Genomic DNA, 24,280 nt, shown 5'->3' on the forward strand with positions numbered 1-24,280 from the left:
GTCCCATTGACCAAATGGGTTGCCCTTTAAAAAATGGTGCAGAGGAGTAGAAAAAGGTGTTCACTGTGTATTTTACATTGAAATATACTTAAATCAGTAGTGGAATAGAATTAAAATAGTGAAGGGTTGTAAAGTATTGCTTTCTATAACTAGAAGAAAACTAAGCAATATTTGGATGACCAATGGTGAACATGAAAATATTCCTTTTAAAATATTTTTAATGTTTATTTTTGACAGAGAGAGAGAGAGCGCGCGCGCATGTGTGAAAGCAGGGGAGGGGCAGAGAGAGGAGGACAGAGGATCTGAGGTAGGCTCTGCACTGAGAGCGGAGAGCCTGATGTGGGGCTCGAACTCACAAACTGTGAGATCATGACCTAAGCCGAAGTCAGATACTTAACCAACTAAGCCAACCCAGACGCCCCTCCATTGTTTTTAATGTCACCATATCCTTAATTTTTTTTTTACATTTATTTATTTTTGAGAGACAGAGAGAGAGCACAAGCGGGGGAGGGGCAGAGAGAGAAAGAGACACAGGATCCGAAGCAGGCTCCAGGCTCCGAGCTGTCAGCACAGAGCCCGACGCCGGGCTCGAACCCACAAACCGCGAGATCATGACCTGAGCCAGTCGGACGCTCAACCGACCGAGCCACCCAGGCGCCCCTTAATGTCACCATATCCTTAAAACTACACTTGACAACAGCTGACTAAAATGAACGAGAGTTCTATAGCAGACTCACAGAGATCATACATAATTCTGTTAGAAAGAAAATCACCCCCCCCCCCAAAAGCCTATAAAACAAGTATGTGCAACACTCTTAAAGGGAGTGTTGCAAAGGGAGGGACCTTAGTACCTTCTCTCTTAGGGAGCTAAGCTTAGCATCTTTCGAAGAGCCAAGACAAAATCCCGCAGTCCCAAATCTGTGACAAATGCCTGGGTCCAGGCCCTAGCATTAGAACCCACCCATCCAGCGTTCATTGGTGAGGGCCTCCTTGCACTGCTTGCTCTAAGTCAACTGTGGTAGGACGGTGCCTTTCAACTAACTACTTTCAGATAAGGTCTGAGATTCAAACACGTTAAAACCAGCCCTCCCGCACAGTAGGCCTGGTAACAACGCAGAATGGTAATTTCTTGCTCACGGGCGTCAGTCAGGGCTTTATTCAAATGGCACCTTTTCGGTGAGGCTTTCCTTTGTCACCCTCTGAAAAATCGCCACCTCTACCCCGATACTCCCCATCCCTTCCCTGCTTTATTTCCCCTTTACCACCCATCACGAGCATACACGACGTTACAATTATTTATCTTGTTTGTTCATGGTCTGTTTCCCTGTCTACTGGTTATCCTCTCGGCTGTCTTCCTGAGCACCTACGTTTTCAGCTAGAAACGGCATTTCCCTGTCTCCCTTGTGGCTAGGGAGGACCGTACGAAAAAGATTTCTCCAAAGGTATGTGTGCAATAGTGACGTGTGAAACTTCTTGGTCATTTTCCTACAGAAACTTGCACTGAACCCCCTCTTGCCTTCTAGCTGGCTGGAACTTGAAAATCCACTGCGGAGGAAGGCAAAACCATTTCCCCATTCCCTCCCAGAACAGAGGCTCTTTGCTCCGGGCTATTACGTGCCAGAGAAACAAACACTTGCCTTTTCTGGCCACTGTAGTTTGGAGCTGTTACATCAGTTTACCCTTTGCCCTAAGAACACCCTCCCACATTAAAATGTAAGGAAGGTCAGAGGTGCCTGGCTGGCTCAGTCGGTAGAACACGCGACTCTTGATCTTGGGGTCATGAGTTCGAGCCCCATACTGGGGGTAGAGATTACATAAAAAATAAAATAAAATCTTTAAAAAATAATAAAACGTAAGCCCCGTGGCGGAGGGGAGGGGCGGATGTTTTTGTCTGTTTTGCTCACCAGTTCATCACTAGCTAGAACAGTACCGGACACTTGGTAGAGTCCTCAGGAAATATCTATAGCTGATTAAACAGACAACTCTATCATCATCACCCTTCCACATCTCCCAGTCACCTTCACGGCTTCAAGAAGTTCAGATTACAAGATTCAAATTGCTCCAAGACAGTGACCCGGAAGTTCCTCTATACCCCACTCACTCCCATCACCCCACTCCTCCACTGGGTGCGCCCTGTACCCCCATGAGCCTCCTTTCAGTTTCCCAACGTGCCTGGCCCTCGCCCGCCTCAGGGCCTTTGAACAAGCTGGTTCTAAGACCTACTCCCAAGCCCCTTTGTAGAAAGAGTCCCTCATTCCTCCAGTTGTCTGTACAAATGCTGTCTCCTCAGACGGAACTTGCTGGCTACTCTTATCGAAAACAGACCCCGTTTCTGTCATCTGTTTCTATTCATTTTACTCATAACTTACGACAATGAGTCAGTATAATATTTGTTGGCTTCTTTTTAAATTGTAACTTAGATTATAAGCTCCATAAGGACATGAACCGCTTGTTTTCACTCACCACTCAGTTCCTGTTTAGCATGGTGCCCGGCCGGCCATAAGAAGTCAATGGAAGGGTGAATGAATGAATGCACTGAAGATACTGAGTGGCTTTAAATATTCTGAGGTAGACAGGAGTTAAAAACTCTCCATAAAGGTGGTCTTCAAATGTCCTTGACTACTAGCCTGACAATAACCCAAGTTTCTATTTATGGGAATATAAACCAGTGCACATTCTGGCATGCTTTTGAGTGCTAGAAGGATCATCACTCCTCCTTTCCACGACAAGTTTTTAGTTGCTATCGACCAGGTGGAATTTGAAGGGACTCGTGCTGTTTGACGGACCAAGAGCAGCTCTTACCAGGATGTCAAATGCAGGTTCGCACGGACCTACACAATTCAAAATAAATGATTATATTTTGGGAGCGTGTCAACTGGTCTCTCAGGACCTCAGTCCCAAGGACCAAAGTTCCTCTAATATTTCAGGTCGTTTCAGCTCATCAATTTGCTTCTGGACTACGTAACCAGAGGTGGCCCTCCAGAACTGTAGGAGCACCAGCCAAACTGGGCACTATGGAGGCACTGTTTCCCTCTGTATCTTGTCGGTGGTGTGGATCTGCAAACCTATACGTGGGATAAAGCTGTACAGACCCACCCACCACCCACACACACACCCACACACGAATACAAGGATAACTTGAGAAATCTGATTAAGATTGGTAGTTTCGACACTATACTAGTTTTGAAAGACGTTACCCTGGGGAGAAAGTGGGTGAAGGGCACACAGGAGCGCTCTGTTATTTCTCACAACTGCACACATAGCTGCAATTTTCTCAATACACACGTCAATTCTAGGGCGCCCGGGCGGCGCAGTCAGTTAAGTGTCCAACTCCTGATTTCAGCTCGGGTCATGATCTCATGGTCCTGAGATCGAGCCCCGCGTCAGACTCTGTGCTGGGCACGGAGCCTGCTTGAGATTCTCATTCTCTCTCTCTCTCTCGCTCTCTCACCTGCCCCTCTTCCCTGCTCCCATTCTCTCTCTCAAAATAAACATTTAAGACCATTTCACTTGTAAAATGCCGCTTCAACATAGAAACTCTAGGATGCTGCAGAATTCAACTGGTTACATGTCTGAAGAAAACAGGAAGGAAGAGGCTGGGGAAATGAGAGAAAGAGAAGTAGGACTGAACATGAAACTTCAGAGTGGGAAAGATTACTACATCACACACACTGCAATCTCTGAAAATACAAGTACATGGCCGCACAATCTACTTTAGGTCACAGTGTCAAGGAGTAAAAGGTTGTTACAGAAAACCTAGTTCAGGCCCCTGCATTTTAAAGATCTGAAAAAGGACATTCACAATAATAATCTGCCAAGTTTTCAAACTTTTACAAAAAGGGAGAGACTAGCTTTCCAACTTTGGCGTAGCCAAGGATTGCTTAAACAAGATACATACAGCACTAACTGGAAAGAAAGAGACTGAAATTTTAACTACATTAAAATTAGGAACTTGTTTATCAAAAAGACACCAAACAAAATGGCAAAAGGACAAGTCACCGAGACGGTATCTGCAATAAATATAACCAACAAAGGATTAATGCCCTGGATGTCAAAAGGACTCATAATTCTAAATCGGTCTGAAGAAAGATGAACAACGCAAGAGAAAACAGTCAAAAGACAAAATAAGTATTAAGGGAAACATTAAATGGCCCTTAAACATATGCAAAGATGCTCGACTTCATTAGCAATCAAAGACTTGGCCAAAAGGAGTCAGACAATACCAAGTATTGAAAAATATGAAGCAACAGGAATTCACACATTGCTAATGAGAGTGCATATTGGCTAAACCACTTTGGAGGACAATTTCACCTCTTCTTGTACAGCTGCACATTTCAAGACTGTCATTAATAGTGTATGTCCTATATTTATGCCCATGTGTTTGCACCCATATGTGTAAAGCCTATACATACACATACGGACTCACAGGGGAAAATCCCATCATAAATATACACCAAAAGACACATATTTTCTTTTTTTTCCTTTATTTATTTTGAGAGAGAGAGAACGCACAGGGGAGGGGCAGAGAGAGAGAGAGGAAGAGTGAGAGAATCCCAAGCAGGTTCCACATCATCAGCATGGAGCCCGGCGTGGGGCTTGAACTCATGAACCGTGAGATCACGGTTAGGCACTTAACCAAATGAGCCACCCAGGTGCCCCAAGACACGTATTTTCTCATCATAACAGGAAAAAACAAAAAAACAAAAAAACCCAACACCTACAAACAACCTAAAGGTCCACTGACAAAAGAATGAATAAATTCTGGTATATTTCCAAATGAGTATTATTCTGCAGCGACAATGAATGAACTATAGCTAAATAAAACCTTATAAGGAATCTTAGCAATACAATATTAAGAAAAAAACCCAGCATACCGTTTACGTAAAGCTCAAAATAAGAAAACAAAAATAATGGATTATCTAGGTTTGTATATGTTTGTGTTAAAACTGTTTTTTAAAGCAATGGAATGACCCAGAACTAAAGTTAATTGTTGCAGAGCGGAGGGGAGGCAGAGGGATGAGACAGGAGAGTAACCCAGGCAGAATTATACTGGTTGTGATTTAATTCTCAAGCGAGGTGGTAGGTGCATAGGTATTCATCTTACTCTTATGCATATGTTTTATATTCTGTATGCACTAAATACTCCACTTTACGAAGATGATTTCTGTAGCATCGAAGTGATTTTCCTAAAGCCATGAAGCTGGTGAGTGGAGGCACCGTAACAGAAACGTTCCCAGCATGAGACTGGAAACGACTTCCACCATACTAGGCGTCTATTGGGAACAATTGTTGATGCAACATGAATTTCATGACTTAAATAATTACTTCCAAACATGTATCCTATAAATCTCTTAACGTCTTTTGATTGATTTCATTTGATTTTATAATGATTACACGGCTTTCATTGTATCTTTGGTTAGGTCACGTGTAATATGTCTACTTTTGCACAAGAAGAGTTTAATCATACTGCCTTGTATTTCAAAACGGATATATATTCTACTGATACTTTCCATCAATGTCTAGGGTCTGACCTAAATTAACAAGTGATTATGACTCTTAAAATAGATTTACAGAATTCCATTTCATGAAACCGCTCCCTTGCTATTGGTATTATCCTCTGGTTGAATCACTGGCTATAAAAAACAGAGCAAGCACCGAATTCTACTCCATCACACTACTGGTTCTAAAATTTATACCTATGAAATGTCTACCCATTGCCTCCTATTGTCTCCCAGCTGCTGTCACTCAGGCAATCCAAGGGCTGCCTCTCTATCTACCATGGTGCAGCTAATTGTGTTCGTAAGTACAGAGGAGTAAGAGGGTCTCCGGGAAATAATGCCAGGAGGCCACTGGCAAAGAAAACAGGGGTGGTGCTCCCCAGGAAGCTTACCCATCATATTTTAGCATCACCAAAAATGCTCTCCTCCATTAGAGCTGTCAGCTAAGAGGTCAACGTAATCAGAGTTGAGTTGAGTTCTAGAACATAATACTAGCACAGGCACAGGTCTACACGTGACCCTCCGTCATTCGGGTCGGTGTAAAACTAAAAAGTACAACCACTGTTAGAAGACAATGAACAGCATGAACAGCCTAAAGGTTGTCATTGTGCCTATTCAAAGTATAGACAATTTAGCCTGCACTCATTAAAGAGACCGAAGTTTGGGGTAGAGTACAGTCAAATGAGCAACCAAGAGATGGAGACCCGAGGAGTAACGCTGATAAACAGCCCAATAGTAAACAGTAAAAAACATTCCACTGCTTGACTGTGAAGCCTAAAACAAATACTACAAAATTATAGAAGAGAACTTAAATAGAGATGACCCAAGAGCCCTCACAATTCCCAGAAGAGGAAACGGAGGACGTACGTAACAGAGCTGAGCGTAGGATTCCCTATCTCTGAACTCCCATTCACTGAATAGTCTCGGACAAGCCATTTGCCCTCTCTGTCCATTTCCTCCGCTGTAAAATGAAGAGGCTGGAGAACTGGAGGGTCTCTAGGACTCGCTGAGCCTTTACAGACCGTGTAGCAGTCCAAGCCCCTCATTTTAGAGACAAAGCCTAGCAAACTAGTTACTTACAGTAAGGTCTTCTATTCCTGATCTCTGTACACTTTAGATTGTTCATTCATCTGCACATGATCCTAGGAAGTAAGTGTGACGGTTAATTTTAATGCCTTCTCTTGACCGGGCCACGCAGGGCCCCGATATTTGGTCAAACGTTATTCTAGGTGTGTCCGTGAGGGTATTTCCGGACGGGATGAACATCCGCATTGGCAGACAGAGTAAAGCAGACTGTCCTCCGTAAGGCTAGCGGACTTCATCCAACCAGCTGAAAGCCTGAAGACAACAAAAAAGACTGACTTTCCTCCAGTCAAGGGGAACTCCTGTCTCATAGCCCTTGGAGCTGGGGCATTGATTTCACCTGCCTTTGGACTCGAACTGAAATGCTGGCTCTTGGATTGGAACTTACATCATCAGCTCTCCTGGTTCTCAGGCCTTCCCTCTTGGACTTTAACTACGCCATTGGCTCTCTTGGGTCTCCAGCTTGCTAACTGCAGGTCTCAGGATTTGTCAACCTCCATAATCATGAGTCATTTCCTTCAAATAAGTTTATATGTATATATATACACACACATACATGAAGTTTTACACACACACATACACGAGGAAGCTTATTTACAAACATACATAACAGTGAACGTTAAATACATAGGTATTTACATATATGTAAACACATACACAGAGCCTATTGATTCCGGAAAACCCTATCCACGGTAAGCAAATGCATATAACGAACTGATGCTTGTAAAGCACTTAAAACAATGCCAGGAACTTAGCACTCTGTTTTTAGCTGTTATTATAATAAGAAGACACAGACAACTTACAACTAAATTCCACAAACCCGCAACATATATGAAGCCAAGGATCAGTAATTCAAGGCACTGACCTGAATAATTATCTCTGCACACAGCCTAACAGAACACAAATGCCTATACTAAAGGTAAAATGAAAAATACAAAAAAAAAATTATGAAGAAAACCCATTTCAAATTTTGATCCATATAAATATGATAAGGTTACTCCCATCCTCGCGTATTAAGGGCTTAAACCAGGCACTGAGGCATTAGTGACACAGCAATAAGCGAAGACGGTCACAGTTCTCACCTTCAGGAAATTTCCTCTGTAGAGGGAAGGTCGATACCATGTAAGTGAGCCAATGAGTTTAATACGCAAATGTAAAGTCAACTGTGACAAGAGTATAAAGGAAAGGCTCATAATGCTCTGAACCCAGAAAGCAGGCGTTGTCTGAGGGAAGGACAGGGGCGGCTTCCTTGGGGAAGTGATGATTAAGCTGAGCTCTGGGAGAGGAATTAAGAATGGAGGCAAATGACTGCCACAGAGCAGTTTACCAGACAGGATCCTGGGGCAGACAGAACACAAAAAATGAGGACTATTTTGTGAAGAAATCGAAAAATCCATCCTGAGATCCATACAGGACCTCAAGGGGCCCTGGATAGCCAAAACAATCTTGAAAAAGAAGACGGTTGGAGGAGGTCTCGTATTTTGTGATTTCAAGACATACTACAAAGCTACAGTAATCAAAACAGGGTAGTACAGGTATAGAGACAGACATACAGGCCAAGAGAATAGAAGAGAGTCCAGAAATAAACCCTCATGTATATGGTCAAAGGATCTTCAAGGGGCACCTGGCTGGCTCAGTCAGAAGAGCATGCAACTCTTGATCTTGGAGTTGTGGATTTGATCCCCACACTGGGTACAGAGGTTACTTGAAAATAAAATCTTAAAAAAAAAAAAAAAAATCTGCAAGAAAGATGCCAAGGCCTCTCAATGAGGAAAAGACAGTCTTTTCAACAAAGGGCACTGGAAAAACTGGATGTCCACATGCAAAAGAATGAAATTGGATCTTTCCCTTACACCGTATACAAAAGCCAACGTAAACTGGATCAAAAACCTAAATGTAAGACCTGAAACGATAAAAATCCTAGAAGAAAACAGGGGAAAAGCTTCATGACCCACTGGATTTGGTAATTACTTCTTAGATATATCGCTAAAAAGCACAAGAAACAAAAGCCAAAAGACAACGGGGGTATCAAGTTTAAAAACTTCTATGCCTCAAAGGAAACAATCAACAAAGTAAAAAGGCAATCTATGGAATAAAAGAACGTATTTGGAAACCACGTACCGGATAAAGGGTTAGTATCTAGAATACATAAAGAACTGCTACAACCGAACAACAAAAACCCAAATAACTCAATAAAAAATTGGCAAACCACTTGGAACAGACATTTCTCCAGTGATATACAAATGGCCGAAAGCATGTGAAAAGATGCTTCACTTGACTCATCATCTGAGAAATGCAAATCTAAACCACAATGAACTATCACCACACGCCAATGAAAATGGCTGGCTCCTATAACAAAACAGCGTTGGCTAGGAAGGGGAGAAGTTGGAATCCTTCAGCTACTATGGAAAACTGTTCAGAGGTGCCTCAAAAAATTAAACATGAAACCACCATATGATCCAGCAATTCTATTTGTTTCTTTCTTCTACTTAAAATCATCATCTGGAAGAGATATTTGCACACCTTTGTTAACAGCCACGTTATTCACAATAGTCAAAAGGTGGAAGCGACCCAAATATCCATCAGTGGATGGATGGATGGGTGAACAAAGTGTGGTATATAGAGAGAGCCTTAAAAAAGAAGTCCTATCACATGCTACGACATGGATGAACCTCGGGGACATTAGGCAAAGTGAAATTAGCCAATCACAAAAAGAAAAATACAGGATGACTCCATTTATAAAAGGCATCTAAAGTAGTTGAATTCATAAAACAGGAAGTAGAATGGTGGTTGCCAGGGGCTTGGGGGGAGAGAAGAGTGAGGGGAACGGAAGAGTCGCTGTTTAATGGGCACAGAGTTTCAGTTTTGCAAGATGAAACAGTTCTGTAGACCAGTTGCAAAACAACGTGATTATACTTAACACGACTGAACTACACACTTAAAAAAATCTTTAGGATGTTAAATTTTATGTTATGTGCTTTTCACCACAATTCAAAATTCTCTTTGAAGGGGCGTCTGGCTGGCCTAGTTGGAAGAACACGCGACTACTGATTTCGGGGTTGTGAGTTCAAGCCTTGCGTTGGGTGTAGAGATTATAAATAAACAAACAAACAAACTTAAGAATAATTTCTCTTTAAAAAAAAAGAAGTGAGGAAGGCTGTGGGAAAGTTCAGCAGTTTCTCAAAAAAGTTATACACAGAATTACCATATAACAAAGCAATTCTATTCCTAGGTATATACCCAAGAGAACTGAAAACATATGCCCACACAAAAGCATATACAAAAATGTTCAACACAGCATTATTCACAATAACCAAAAAGTGTAAATAATCCAAACGTCCATCACCTGATCAATGGATAAAACAAAATGTGGTACATCCATTCGATGGACTATCACTGAGCCATAAAAAAGAATGAAGTAGTAGGCAACCCATAAGAGGGTCTTAAATACAGGGAACAAACTGAGAGTTGATGGGAGAGGGGAAAACGGGTGATGGGCACTGAGGAGGGCACTTGTTGGGACGAGCACTGGGTGTTGTAGGTTAGTGATGAATCACGGGAATCTACTCCGGAAGCCAAGACTACAACCGCCTGTTAGGTAACTTGGGAATATTTTTTTAAAAAAAGAAAAAAGAGGGGTGACTGGGTGGCTCAGTCGGTTGAGAGTCCGACTTCAGCTCAGGTCACGATCTCGCGGTCCGTGAGTTCGAGCCCCGCGTCGGGCTCTGGGCTGACGGCTCAGAGCCTGGAGCCTGCTTCCGATTCTGTGTCTCCCTCTCTCTCTGCCCCTCCCCCGTTCATGCTCTGTCTCTCTCTGTCCCAAAAAGAAATAAACGTAAAAAAAAATAAAAAAGAATGAAGTACTGAAACAGGCTACAACGTGGATTTAAAAGCCTTGAGAACATCACGCTAAAGGAGAGAAGTCAATCACAAAAGAGCAAATACTGTGTGAGTCCATTTACGTGAAATGTCCAGAAAAGGCAAATCCCCGGTGATGATTAAGTAAATGCGAGGGTTGCCGGGGCCTGCAGGGAGAGACTGGGACTAAGCACTAATAGGTACGTGGTTTCTTGTTGGGGTGATAAAAATGTTCTGAAATTAGACTGTAGTAATGGTTGTGCCAAATAGTTAATATACTAAAAACCATTTAATGATGAATCACTCAATCCCATACTTGAAACTAATATTACACTCTATGTTAACTACCTGGGATTTAAATAATAACGTGAAGGGAAAAAAAAAAACCCACACAAAAAAAACCCCACTTAAGTGTACACTTTAAAATGGTGAATTTTTGGCTATGGGAATAATCTCTCAATTTTTATTTACTTATTTATTTTTTAAAAAATTTATTAACATTTATTTATTTTTGAGTCAGAAAGAGAGCACGAGCAGGGGAGGTGCAGAGAGAGGGAGACACAGAATCAGAAGCAGGCTCCAGGCTCTGAGCTGTCAGCACAGAGCCCGATGTGGGGCTCGAACCCACAAACCGTGAGATCATGACCCGAGCCGAAGTCAGTCGCCCAACCGACTGAGCCACCCAGGCGCCCCTATAATACCTCAATGTCTAAAAGTGAACACGAACAACAACAACAAAAAAAGTGCAGAAGAGTACAAGCTGATACTGGTCAGATTTTTATCCAGAGGACACAGGAAAGTCACTGAAGGCTTTCCGACACGCATCTGTGAAAGAGCCGTCTGGTGCCGCGTGGAGAATACACTGGAGAGGGCAGGGGTGGATGAGATCATCTATTGCAACGGTCCAGGCAAGTGACAGCGGCAGCCTGGACCTGGATGGCAGCAGAGGTGGACGTGCGGAGAAGTGGACAGACTTCAGAGTCCTCTGAGAAACAGAATTCTGGATTCGCTGCTAGAGGTGGGAGATCCAGGGAAAGGCGGATCAAGGATGACCGCCAGGTTTCTCCCGAGAGCGAATGGACCGGGGATGAGGCCATTTGCTGAAAGGGGGAAGACCGGAGGAAGAACAAATACGAAAGAGGAGAGATGCTGACGACTTGGGCTAGCGTGGCAGTCGTGACGGTAAAAAGAAAAGCGGCATCGACATCCGGGGGTGAGGCGTGCCTGGGTCGCTCGGTCGGTCAAGCATCCGACTCCCGATTTTGGCTCAGGTCACGATCGCAGTTTGTGAGATCGAGCCCTACACCCGGCTCTGCACTCGCTGGTGGCACGGTGCCTGCTGGGGACTGTCTCTCTCCCTCTCTCTCTGCCCCTCTCCAGCTCGTGCTCTTTCTCTCTCAAATAAGCAGACATTAAAAAAAACAAACAAACAAAACCCAAAACATCACGTAGTGATACACTGGTTGTGAGGAGATAAGATGTAATTCATGTTCTGATTAAGGCATGACGATATAGTCAAGATTGAAGGTCTATTAAGAGTCATGTTGTCTAGTGGCAGTGAAATAGAAGTGTTACCGTAAGGAATGTACTTCTGGACCAAGGCCTGATCCCCAGCTTTTTAAATACAGTCATACCTCGGAAATATTGCAGGGTCGGTGCCAGACAACTACAATAAAGTGAATAGCACAATAAAGTGAGTCACGTGAATTTTTTGGTTTCCTAGTGAATATAAAAGTTATGTTTACTGGGGCGCCTGGCTGGCCCAGTCAGTACAGCGTATGACTCTTGATCTCAGAGTTGTGAGTTCACGCCCCGCGTTGGGTACACAGATTACTTCAAAATAAAAATCTTTTTAAAAAGTTATGTTTACAAAATACTGCAGTCTGTTATGTGTGCAATAGCACTGTCTAAAAAAAATAACGCATCTACCCTCGTTTTAAAATTTTACTGCTAAAAAACCTTATTGCGAAAAAAACCGCTAACCATCGTTTCAGCCTTCAGCCAGTCATAATCACTTCACAGATCACCATAACAAATATAAAAATAATGAAAAAGTTTGAAATATTGTGAGAATTACCAAACTGTGACACAGAGACACAAAATGAGCAAATGCTGTTGGAAAAGCGGTGCTGATAGACCTGCTCAACACAGGGTTGCAACAAACATTTGTTAAAACACACACACACACAAACACACACACACACATACACACACCCCGGTATCTGGAAAGCACAGTAAAATGAAGCACAAGAAAACAAGGTATGCCTATATATGACCACCAGTACTCAAGATAAAAACTACCTACTGCAATGTCTCCACATAGGAAGTTTCTGAAAGTGTGCACCCACGATGTAAGCAAGACAAATAACCAATTATATACTATATGAAGCAGTGTCTTGAAGCATTACCCCAAATGCTTCCATCCCAGCTCCTACCTTATTGTTCCTGCACCAGATCAGAAGACGGATGACCACCGTCATTGGAGTCATGGATTTCAGAAGAGTCTACAGGAAGATTCCTAGAGCTACTGCTCTGACAACCGAAAGCTGCCTGATGTCCAGTTTTAGGTTTCCCCTTTTTAAAGTTTAAATTTCAGCACAGCAAACATAAGGCATTAAAAATCCAGGTTTCGGTCTTTCTCCAGCATTTGGAGCTGGAACCTGTGCCTTCTGCGCTGACTGGCTTGGCTGCTCCAGGTACCATGAGCAATAACTTGGCCCAACTGCTCCGATGATTGCCTTTTCCTGTAATGAGGTTGCCCGTCCCTAAAGTCCCATGAACTTCAATCCTTTGGGTCCCTTACCACCCAGTTCACATGCCACCTCCTCTATAAATCCCTCCTCCAGCCACAGCAGCCAGAGTGAAATTCAGCGCTCTCCTCCGAAAGTCACTTACTGTGTGTGCCTCTTAAAAGGACAGCACTGATGAATGACCAAATGCCTCGTAAGGAGGCTGGTCTCCTAAGCCGTCTTCTAACAGACTGCAAACTCCCGGAGGGCAGGGCTTGTGCCTCACATACTTCTACAGCACAAGTAGGGTAGGAGGGTTCAAAGGAAGCCTGTGATTCACAGCAACATTTTCAGAAAAGAAGCCGAAGTAAATTGTGCACTATACCATAGACACCTTAATCCATATTATTGCAAACTACGTTAATTGTGAAGCTTAAAGAACATTCCCACTGCTTCCGCAACAGGTGTAGCTTACATAATCTGCTCTACCCAGCTGTTACTTATTTGTGACAGTTCCCTCCTAGCTTCTGCTCCCTGTTGATCTGTAGGATTACTACATTTTTCAGTAGGAGTTCCTGATTTATTCTTTGCCCAAATCATAAAAGAATTATTAATTTTCTTTTTTGATAACGGCAAAAAAAGACTGAAACTTAACAATGACCAGAGATATCCCTGGGGTTTTTCAGGACTGTAAAACTCAAAAAACACCCCTGCAATAAAACAATATTTATACATATTGCCATAAAATCCATTCATCAACCCAAGAATGTTACTCTTTTGTTTTCTTTTGGCATTTTTTCCTGTATGGTCATTCTTGACTAAATACTCTTCAGTATGCCTGCACTTTGGAATTGTTACCCCCCCCCCCCAGCCTCCCAGCTGCCCATGAGCTAACAGCTGGCCATGTACAGAATGCGATGAAGTCATGATGCAAATGAATGTGGAGACTATGGGTAAGTGAATGGGACGAGGAGGGGAGTGGGTAGTAACAAAAATCCAAAAGTCGGGAAAAACTGAAAATCCACGAACTTGGAGATGCTCCAGAGAGGAAACCAGCAAGTGTTGACGCTAAACTGGCAGAAACATCAATACTTCCTGGCTCCCCCACTGGGCGCATCAATTTACCAGCGGCAGGCGGCTCTTCTGCTGCAAGTGACAAAAAGTGGATGCGACCAACAGCGTGAAAAAGAATGACCCATAATCCAGGAGCATGGCTGTGTGCAGCAGAGAAAAGGTGGTAGCGACGGCCGGAGTCTCAGATGGTCTCAATTCTGCTGCTGATTAGCTTAATGGCCGTGGGCAAGTCATTTGCCTTCACTGAAAACTACCAGCATTTCGTAACATAAATGTGTAGCAGAGTTACCATTGCACGCCCTTGTGACCACAGTGCGGAGAGGACTGCTGGAAGCCGTGCCTGGTTTCCTCCAGACTTGGCCCCATGCACCTTTTTCCTCTGCTGACTTTGCTTTGTATCCTTTTGCTCTAATAAATCAGAGCTGTGAGCACAACTATATGCAAAGTCCTGTGAGTTCTGCCAGTAAACCATCAAACCTGGGAGTGGTTTTGGGGACCTCTGACACAATTGGTACAGTGTGGAATCGTGCACCAAACATTTTTCCAACAACCTTGTGAAATAGGTATTATTACGTTCATTCTATAGATGAGGAAAAGTCAAGTTCAGACAGGTGAACAGAGAGAATGTACACATTTCAGTGTTTATGACATGAGTGCTCTTACATTTTAGTGAATTTCAGAACCATCTGGAGTGCTTGCTAAAAATGCAGTTTTGTAGGACCTGAGACTCGGATTCAATAGGCTTGAGTCCTAGGAATCCATTTATAATAAGTAGCCCAGATGATTCTTTTTATGTTTATTTATTTTTGAGAGAGAGAGAGAGAGAGAGAGAGAAAGAGACAGAGCGCGTGGGGGAGGGGCAGAGAGAGAGGGAGACACAGAATCCGAAGCAGTCTCCGGGCTCTGAGCCGTCAGCACACAGCCCGATGCGGGGCTCGAACTCAAGGACTGTGAGATCAATCATGACCTGAGCCGAAGTCGGAGGCTTAACGGACTGAGCCACCCAGGTGCCCGAGTAGCCCAGATGATTCTGATGCAAGGAGTCCAAAGACTACACCTTGATAAACATTTTGAGGTATATGAAGCACGGTGCCCAATTTCCCAAGCTGGGCAGTAAAGGGTGGAACTAAGACTCACACCCACCCTTTTAACAAGGCTGAGGCTCTTTTCACAGCAAAACTGCTTCCAAATTCCTCAAACTCTACAGTTCCTCTGGTCTGCTCTGCCTTCTCGCTACAGGTATCCATCCAACTAATGGCAATGAAGTGCAAACAGGAAAGTATCTTCCATTCCCAGCACCAAATACTAAGTGAGATCCTGAGTTCAAGTAATGCACGTGTACCAGGGAACGGCAAGAGATCTACAGCTCTTGGAGGGTTAACACTACAGCTTTGTTTTTCAAAAAAGACTTGATGTGCTGGTGGCAACAGAAAATATAAGCTTGTGAACGGCATTTAACAAAAAGGATATAAATTTACTCATAATTTTAGAAGCTGAGGACAGTACAGAATTTTAGTTGTTTATCTATGGCCAAGGAAGGGGAAGGTGCTAAACATAATCTTTTGAATGAAGAAAAGAGCCTCATGTAAACGCTCAAGTTTTTCTGATTACTTTTCAAGCAGGTAGGAGAGTGTTACTTTTTTCTGATCATTTTCACCTGTCATTACAGAGGCAAGGCTGTGTCTGCAGTTCAAAACAATTCAGCCAGTATTTATTGAGCATCTACTGTTTACTTGATGCTATGCTAGCTGCGAGATCATTATCAAGAAAACGGTTTTGATTTTTCCAGGATTTTTGATTTTACTTGGCGAAGAAGAGACGAGAAAAATACAGCCACCGTAATACTTTAAGACAACATATAATAAAGGAGCCTACAAAAACAAATATCTGCTTGAACAGGATGGGCCTCGCTAATCCTTCTATAGTCTATTAAAGATGGGGCAAAAATCAATGACAATCTGTACTTCAGAAATACCGATGAACCTCCTAAATGTGGATGCCCATGGTCCAACATTATCTATAAACCAGATAATCAAGAAGTCAGCCAAAGCAGCAATCCATCCATACACTGCGGTAATTGAGGGGCTGTCTGCCAATGTGCTGGCATAGGGCACCCCACACCCATACCTGCAGTGCTGAGTGCTCATTCGTCACTAAACTGCAGTGGTTTAACAGATGCTGCAGTCATGCTAATGTTTGTTTTACAATCACCACTGATCCACCCTTACGCCAAGCCAAGAAGGTGAAGTGTTAAGTGAACAGAAGTAAACTTGAAAACAGCACCTGATTCACTTGTGGAAGCCCAGAAACTCCCTCCACTCAGAAAATTCCTCTCCATCTCCAAAAGTCCACATCCAAAAGATTAATCTAGATAAAGCACTACAGATGTACAGGAAACCCTTCTCCCTAACGGAAAAAAATAGTATTTTTATTTTGTGTCCCATGCTTTCACCCTCTTTGGGGAGAACTGACAGTCCATGTTAGACAAGCAATCAGCCTTGATGATTTTTCCCACAAACCAGTATACGAATTGACTCACTGCCTAGTTCTCTGCGTATCACTCGGACGCGGGGAATTTAGTTATGGCTCTTCCAGGGGGGCCACTGGCCACCCTTTACCTCCCAGAATCCACTGCCCAGCTGGTGGTTCACTGGTAGCCTGGGTGAGGAAAGAAGCTCATTTTCAATATGAAAATGGCCAGCTTCCCCTACCCAAATCTCCCCTCTGCTCAAAGTCCATTAAGAGCACTGGGAACCATCTGATATGTAGGTACTCAATATCACCTACTCAAGGGTTGAATTAGGAGCCGTCGTCAACAGGAACAGTAAACCTTTACAGAAGGTATTTAGAAGACTTTCAGAGTTTTATGTTGTTTAATCAATAATAATAATAATAAAAAGACCAGGGGAAAAAAAGCACAAAATTTGTTTTCAGGCTATTTAATAAATCATAGCAAATAAATAAACAGTATTTATTTCAAGTCATAGTGAATCATCCCCAAATAGGTTTCCCACCTTACACAGAATCAGACTAGCATCTATTTGCAAAAGAGCAGTTTGCCATGCATAGGTCATACTGAAGGGTCGAATGCAACAAATTCCTTTCTGTCTGAAATCTAAACCACCAGAAAATAACTGCAATTGTACCCTCTATTTATGGTGGAAAGACAAATAAAAGCATACAACAGTAACTTATTCGTGAGAAGCAAGTTTTGTGGCATGTCGCAACTGTGTTAGAGATAGGGCAGTCACCTCGTCCTCTGTTATCTATAGCTCACCCATGTGTGCACAGGGTCTATCATAGTGCCCTACACATAGTAGGTGCTCAGGGAGTATCTGTTGAATGAAATAACGCTCTGCAAGATCATAGATGACATAATCATCTAAGAAAGATTATACTATGGTCTGCATAGTTTAGGCATTTGATGTATTTATACTAATACTTAGAAAATTGGTAATCAGTATATGGTATACCCCAAAGTGTGGGCTCTGATCACTCAATTCCAATGGGGGGGGGGGGGTCCTCCACACCAACAAGCAATTCTCAGATTGTCTTACAATTCAACTCAATTCTGGCAGTATCTACCCAGAGGTAACATCCGGTCGCCCCACTTAAGGGCTCGGTCCTCTAAGACTTGCCCACACTTCCCCCTACTTCCGATGCCAACCTCAAGTCCACATTATCATCTGTGCTTCTGACCAACCAAGTGCAAACTGGAGGTTCCAAGGAGGCTCACCTTGGGTCTCGGGACACCAGGCACAAGTCCACAACTTGATCCTCAGGTTCTGTTAATTTGCTAGAGCCACTCACAGGACCTGGAGAAACCGCTGACTTACTAGATTTGTGGGACATTATAAAAGCCCGTAACTCAGGAAGAGCCGGAGGGAAGAGAAGCACAGGGCAAGGTCTGCGGGAAAGGGTGCAGAGTTTCCATGTCTTCTCCAGCTGAGCCACTGTCCCCATGCTCACTTACTCGGAAGGTCTCCAAACCCTGTCCTTTTGGGTTTTTACGGAGCCTTCGTTACAGAGGCAGGACTACATTAACCCATTGGCCAGTGGTGATAGAACTCTTCAGACCCTCTTCCCTCCCCTCTTGAGAGTGGGACTGAACGCTCCGACCCTCTAATCACAAGGTTGGATCCCCTGGCAACCGGCCCCCTACCCGAGGTGCTTTCCAGAAGTTGCCTCATTAACATAACAAAAGATACCTTTGATTGCTTTCCTCACAGGAAATTCCAAGGATTTTAGGAGCTCGTTGCCAGAAACTTTAATCACTCTTCACAAGGAGGAATTTGCTATAAATATCACTGTCTATAAGTAAGTTATTATTTATGCAAAACACACAAAAACTGTTCATTCAAAAAATATTTGTCAAACACCTACTATGCACCTGGCACACTGCCAACTGTTCCTCCCCCCCACCCCCAGGAGCTTTTGGGTTAAGGCAGCCTTTCTCCTTTGGGATTCCTCATCTCCAAATGCATGCAAAAGAGATAATTTATTACACACAATGGATGCCCTAGGGCTTGAGGGCTTAATTCTTAAAAAACTGATCCAGGGTGCCAAACAAGTTAAAAGGAAATTATTGTAAGATTAAAAAGGTTGCTTTTAGTAAGGTCAAATTCAACCGTTAAACCCAGCTGTGTATGGGTTGGGGGGGGGGGGGGAGGAAGGATAGGTGAAATGGGTGAAGGGGATTAAGAATACCCTTATCTTGATGAGCACTGAGTAATGTCTAGAAGAGTTGAATCACTATATTGTACACCTGAAACTAATATAACACTGTATGTTAACTACACTGGAATTAAAAACAACCCAGCCTTGTAGGAACTACCTGGTAGGGGCCAAGATGTACAGACTACTTGTAAGGCTGGTGTGAATGCAAAAATACTGCAACACACATTATTTGGGTAAATTTCTAAACATAATAAAATGAACTCATCACTATTTTCCGTGCTCAGTAATGTCAGGCCAAGGTTGTTAGCAAAGTGAAACGGGGGAAGAAAAGCTTAGTACTCTGATAATTCAAGAAGGAAACCGAGAACTTTCTCGCTAAAAAAAAAAAAAGAAGAAAAAGAAGGAGGAGAAGAAAACCAGCAATTACCTGAATTATTTTATTAATTGATTAAATGCTTCCAATATTGCCTGACTAGCCTGGCCTTGCCTTGGACTCAAAATAATAAGTTAGCTACCGATGTCATTAATTATTTTCAATACTTTTGGTCTTTGATTTTTCATTCTACCTTATTCAGTCTAATTTCTTCCCAGTCCTGGGCCTCTTTGACTGATTCGACGACATTTTCTGTGTGATATATTACTGTATGCTGCATGCTTCCTGGAACCAGAGCAGTTTGAGAGCTTCTGGAATCAGAGACAAATTTTTTCCAGTATTTCACACTCACAATTTAAGCTTTCATTTATCAATGACCTAGAAATTCAGGCCTGTTTAATATTGCTCTGACAAGCTAAATTGACAGCCTCTACTTGGCCAACCTCCCTGGATCTACTTCATCAAGCAATGTCTTATTTTGAATCTTGAACATGAAATAATATCAAAAAAGTGGTGGCGGGGGGGCACCTGGCTGGCTCTCTCGCGAAGGACACGGCTCTTGATCTTGGTTGGGGTTGTGAGTTTAAGCCCCATGTTGGGTGTGGAGATTACTTAAAAATAAAATATTTAAAAAAGGGGCAGGGGGGGAATTCTTGTTGTTTGGACTGTCATTAGACCTTTAAACCCGTGTGAAAATGCTATGGTAATCACTCGGAATTTATGAAGGACAGAAGGATAACATAAAAGTCCCTGACCCCTAAATATCAACTAGTCCAGACTTCCAACTGAACATACCATTAAAGGAAATAAACTGTATGGACAAAGCTAGTAATCTTTTATTTACTGTATTTCTGGAAAATGGAGATGTCGCACTGGTAACAGGTGGTGCTTTTATTATACTCAGACATCCAACTCTTAGATCTCTGAAGTCACACCCCTACTACACCCCCTAAACCCTCAAATCCTACACCAAATCCACCAATTTCTTTCTACCTCAAAACTGTCAAAAGGAAAGTCATAATTCATCAGAAAAAAATAAGTCGATTATTAATGGCAAGGAAGTCAAGGCCATGTCTTTAAGAAATACAATGAAGTACGATTTCCTTTAGCTTGAAACTAGAGAACCTGGGGAAATAAATGGCATTTTTAAGACGATTCAGCAAAGAGTGCTGAGCCACAGAAGATGATGCTACGCCCAAGAAACATTCACTCCCCGTGTCAAGTTGAAAATGGAAAGCCCAGCCGCGACACGTATCTAATTTTCAGTGACCAACAACTACAATCAACACCACTGTAATTTATGTCCTATTCAAAGCCAATTTTAGATACGTATAGGTACACACAAAAAATACCACTTGATTTTTAAAGGAATTCAGAGCCCCACCTCTGAAATACAAAAGCGATCCTAAGACAGCACACAACTTGCACTATACCTACGATGCTGTGCAAGTCTTCAAGTCCAACCTAAATCTTTAACTGTAGCCTTCTAGTGATTTAAATGGGAGTGCTCTTCAAATAATCTCTACCAGGCAAAAGATGAGGACGGCAGACTCACTGATCTAGGGAGGACAAAATTTGCCCCCTCAATTCTGAAGTCATTCTTTAGTAAGGAGTATTCAGCAGCATATTTCACATTCAGTCCAATGGCTTGCAGATGAATTCCTTGCCCTAGGCCTAAGGCTCAGGTACAACTCCTGAGAACCTTCCAGCTTATTGCACTGGTACAAATTCCCGAGACTTACCATAGTCATGGTTGCGCAGGAAAATGCGAGCAGTCGGGTTATTTCAGGCGAACAGTGAGGTCAAAGCTCATTTCAGTGTGAGCGAACGTAAGTGATTCTCTGCAGAGATCTTGGTCGGGGATGCAAAGTACTAGCCTCAAACCTGCAGGCTGGCACTGCACGACTGCTGCGAATTCTACTGCATGCCCTAGCTTCCTGGGCCAGCACTGCTTAATTACCAGACTCCCATACAATGCAGATCGTTCACTCTGAGCACCAGAAAAGCAAAGGGGGCTTTCCGACCACGTACGGTTTCAAATGGTCAAATCCTGTAACAAACGGGGCACGTCGACATCTCAATTTTAAGCTAATGAATTTATTATGAGCCAGGGTCCGGTTGTTTTCCACCAGACAAGTGCCATGTGAAAAGATTACCCTTTCCCAAAGATCACAATTAGCTCTCTGTCACCTTTCCCTTTTTGGCGGCCCCAAACAACACTCCAAGATCACGGGAATATATGTGAAATAGAACTATGAAGTACAATGCTTTTTGTACCTTCTCGGGCTCAATGTGAGAGACCAATTTTAGCCTCTTGCTTTAGCAAAGCATCCAGCACAAGCCGATTCCTATAGATTTCAAGATCTTTGGTATGTACAACCTCTACTGCTCTGTGCCACAGGTAATCTGATCCAATTTCAAAAGACATGTTTCTGGATGAGGTAAACGTTTCAAAAACAGTAATACAGCACTGCTGTGATAATATCCTCAAAAGGGAGCCGCGATTCTTTCTTTTAGCCAGGGTACATTTGTGAAACTTTCAAACGCAGAAAAACGAGAGCAAATCCATCCGACGCCTGAGAACTGTTAGCAATGCTTTGATTTGCAATAATCACATGAAAAGGGCCGAATCGACAAGTTCTCCAAACACCTATTTCCGTGGGTTAGGGTGGGAGCGCACAGCACCGAACCATTTTTCTCAACGACTGAAAAACCAACATCTACAGAGAAGCCCTTTCTTTCACATCGTTGGCAGAAATAAAATCCTATTCCCGCCACCTCATCTTGCAATTAAGGAAGTTGCTACAAATAGCAGCATAGAAGTCAATGGTCCCTGCTTTGCTCCGTGCTGAATGTACTCTCCAGGAGTAAACAGGTTACTCAAAAAAGTCAGCAGCCAGAAATCGCTCTCCCCTAATGCCAAAGTCCCACGGAAACGCAGTTCCCTTTTCTGGGGACCGGCGAGGGCTAAACGTGGACGGTGGAGTCCAGCCGGAGCCTGCCTTCGCTCACCGGCTCGGGATCTGGGGCGTTCAGGGCGCGGCGAGGCTCCAGACCCGGCGCCCGTGAGCGGCGGAGCAGCCTCCTGGCGGCTCCACATCCACCCAGCCCACCCTGACAATCGCCTTCGCTTTCATTACACCCTCAAGGTGAGCGGCTTAGGCTGGGGCTCCAAAGTTCGCCCGGCCTCTGGTCAGCAGCACCCCCCCCCCCCCACCCCCGCCTCCGCGCCCGGCCGATCCCCGGGCAAGGCTGAGTCCTGCCCTCGCCTCCAGCTCCCGGGTCTTTTTTGGGGACACAGTGACAGGTCTGGGTTTACCTCCATGTGCTCGTGGCAGAGGAAACAAAAGAAAGCAACCTCCCTGATAATCAAACGCCATCTTCGACTAATTGGCAAACCGAGGGGCCCCTGGACCGGTCCCCCCGCCGATCCCCCCGCCATCCGGCCCGAGGGCGGCCCCCCGTCGGAGACAGAGTTTGCAACAGCCCCGGGAAGCTCCGGTCCAACGGTCCAGGGGGGAGGGGGACTCCGGGAGCCCTACCTGCCTCCCCACCCCGGCCGCCCGGGCAACGCGGTTCAGTTAAAATCTAAAAGGGGGTGGCGGCGGCGCCTCCCAGAGATGCAATTCCCCCCCTCAGAAAATTGTTCCGAGGGACCCGGCGCAGGGCGGGCGAGCAAGCAAACCGCACGCGGGGAGCCGCGGCGAGTGTACTTACAAAACGATTAAAGCTCCGGCGGAACATCGCGACGAAGGCTGCCGGGCGCCGAGCTGGGCTCTACCGGGCTGTCTGGGAAGGCGCCGTCCACAAAACACACTGCGGCGTGGGCCGGCGGCGTGAAGCGGACGGCGAGGCGGGCAGCCCCACCACCGCCTGCCCTCCTAGGCTCTCCGCGCTTCCCCCCGCCCCGCCGCCCGCGCCCTCGCGCCCTCGCGCCCTCGCGCCCGCGGCCCCCCGCCCCCGCCCCGCCTCGCTCACGGCCCGCCCCCGGCCCGCCCGTCCCGGGGGCGGCGGCCCCGCCGCTCGCCCTGCTCTGGCCCCGGCCCCGCCGCTCCCGCAGCAGCCCGCCGAGAAGGCGAGCCCGGCGCGCGGGGGAGGGACGGCGGAGGAGCGCTAGGCTCCTCCCGCGGGGAGGGGGGCGCCCCGATCTCTCCGCCCGCGCCGGGCTCGGCACCCCGCTGTCTGCACTCTTGCCCGGCGCCGCGCCACCGCCCGCCCTCCCCGCCGGCCTCGGCGGCCAGCCCGCGTGCTTCCGCGCCACTCGGGGCACGGGGGACCCTCCCGGGGCACCCCGCGCCTCACCTCGCCTCGGCCCCACACTACTCCCCTGCCCCGGCCCTAACTCGTCCGCGGCGCCGCTTCGCTCGCAGCCCCTCCTCGGTCCGCGGCAGCCGCTCCGCCCCGCGCTTTCGTCCCGCACCCGGGCTGGGGAACCACCGCGCAGTCCGCCGGCCCGCCCCGAGCACGCGAGGCAGCCTGGCTCCCCGCTTCGCGGTGGGGAGGAGCCGGGCTCGCAGCGAGGAGTGGGGACAGGCAGGGCACCGTGGAGACCCCGGGCGGGCGGGGCAGGGCGGGGGGGGGGGGATTAGTTATGAAAACCGCCCCCTCCTCATCTGCAAAGGCGCGGGTCTCCCCACTACCCTCGCTTCGCTCCGCTCCCACCTACGCGGCTTTCCCTCCTCCAGTTCTTTTCTCGCGTCCTGCCTCCCCACCTAAGCCGTCTTACTTCCACTTTCTCTATGAGGTTGTAAAGTCAGGCTTTGTGTCGCTGCTGCTGCGCAGCGGGGCGGGATTTCCCTGCCACCCCCCCACCCCAAGCCCCTCCCCCTGGCCCCCTCCTCGGCGCGTCTCCCAGAGCATCCTGGGAGTTGTAGTCCAACCGTGCCCCCTTTCAGCCTCGTACTGCGGGCCGGGAGCTCCCCCACTCGCCCGGACGGGGTTTGCCAGAGGGTTGAAAGAGGAAGCGGCTAAGATCGCTGGGCGGAACC

The 24,280-nt window shown here is 45.4% G+C and overlaps 1 protein-coding gene across 13 annotated transcripts in view; it reads right to left on the reverse strand.

The window, feature by feature from the left end:
* The window catches only part of ATP11C (ATPase phospholipid transporting 11C), a 171,802-nt gene extending 147,857 nt beyond the window's left edge, over positions 1-23,945 (reverse strand). For 7 of the 13 annotated variants that reach the window (XR_008418238.1, XR_008418237.1, XR_008418234.1 and 4 more), the window contains exon 1: positions 23,010-23,944. Coding sequence is in view for 5 of the 13 variants with exons in the window: in XM_019421545.2 (XP_019277090.2) it covers positions 23,010-23,036 (27 nt within the window). In the remaining 8 variants the exon portion in view is untranslated. Of the gene's footprint in view, positions 1-21,034; positions 21,343-23,009 lie in introns of all 13 variants that reach the window. The other 6 variants (XR_008418236.1, XR_008418232.1, XR_008418235.1 and 3 more) reach the window with 2 other exon arrangements.
* Positions 23,946-24,280: the final 335 nt, after the last annotated feature.

This window comes from Panthera pardus, unplaced genomic scaffold (assembly GCF_024362965.1).
Source record: "Panthera pardus isolate Hobbes unplaced genomic scaffold, ASM2436296v1 HiC_scaffold_27, whole genome shotgun sequence".
NCBI classification, from domain to species: Eukaryota; Metazoa; Chordata; class Mammalia; order Carnivora; family Felidae; genus Panthera; species Panthera pardus.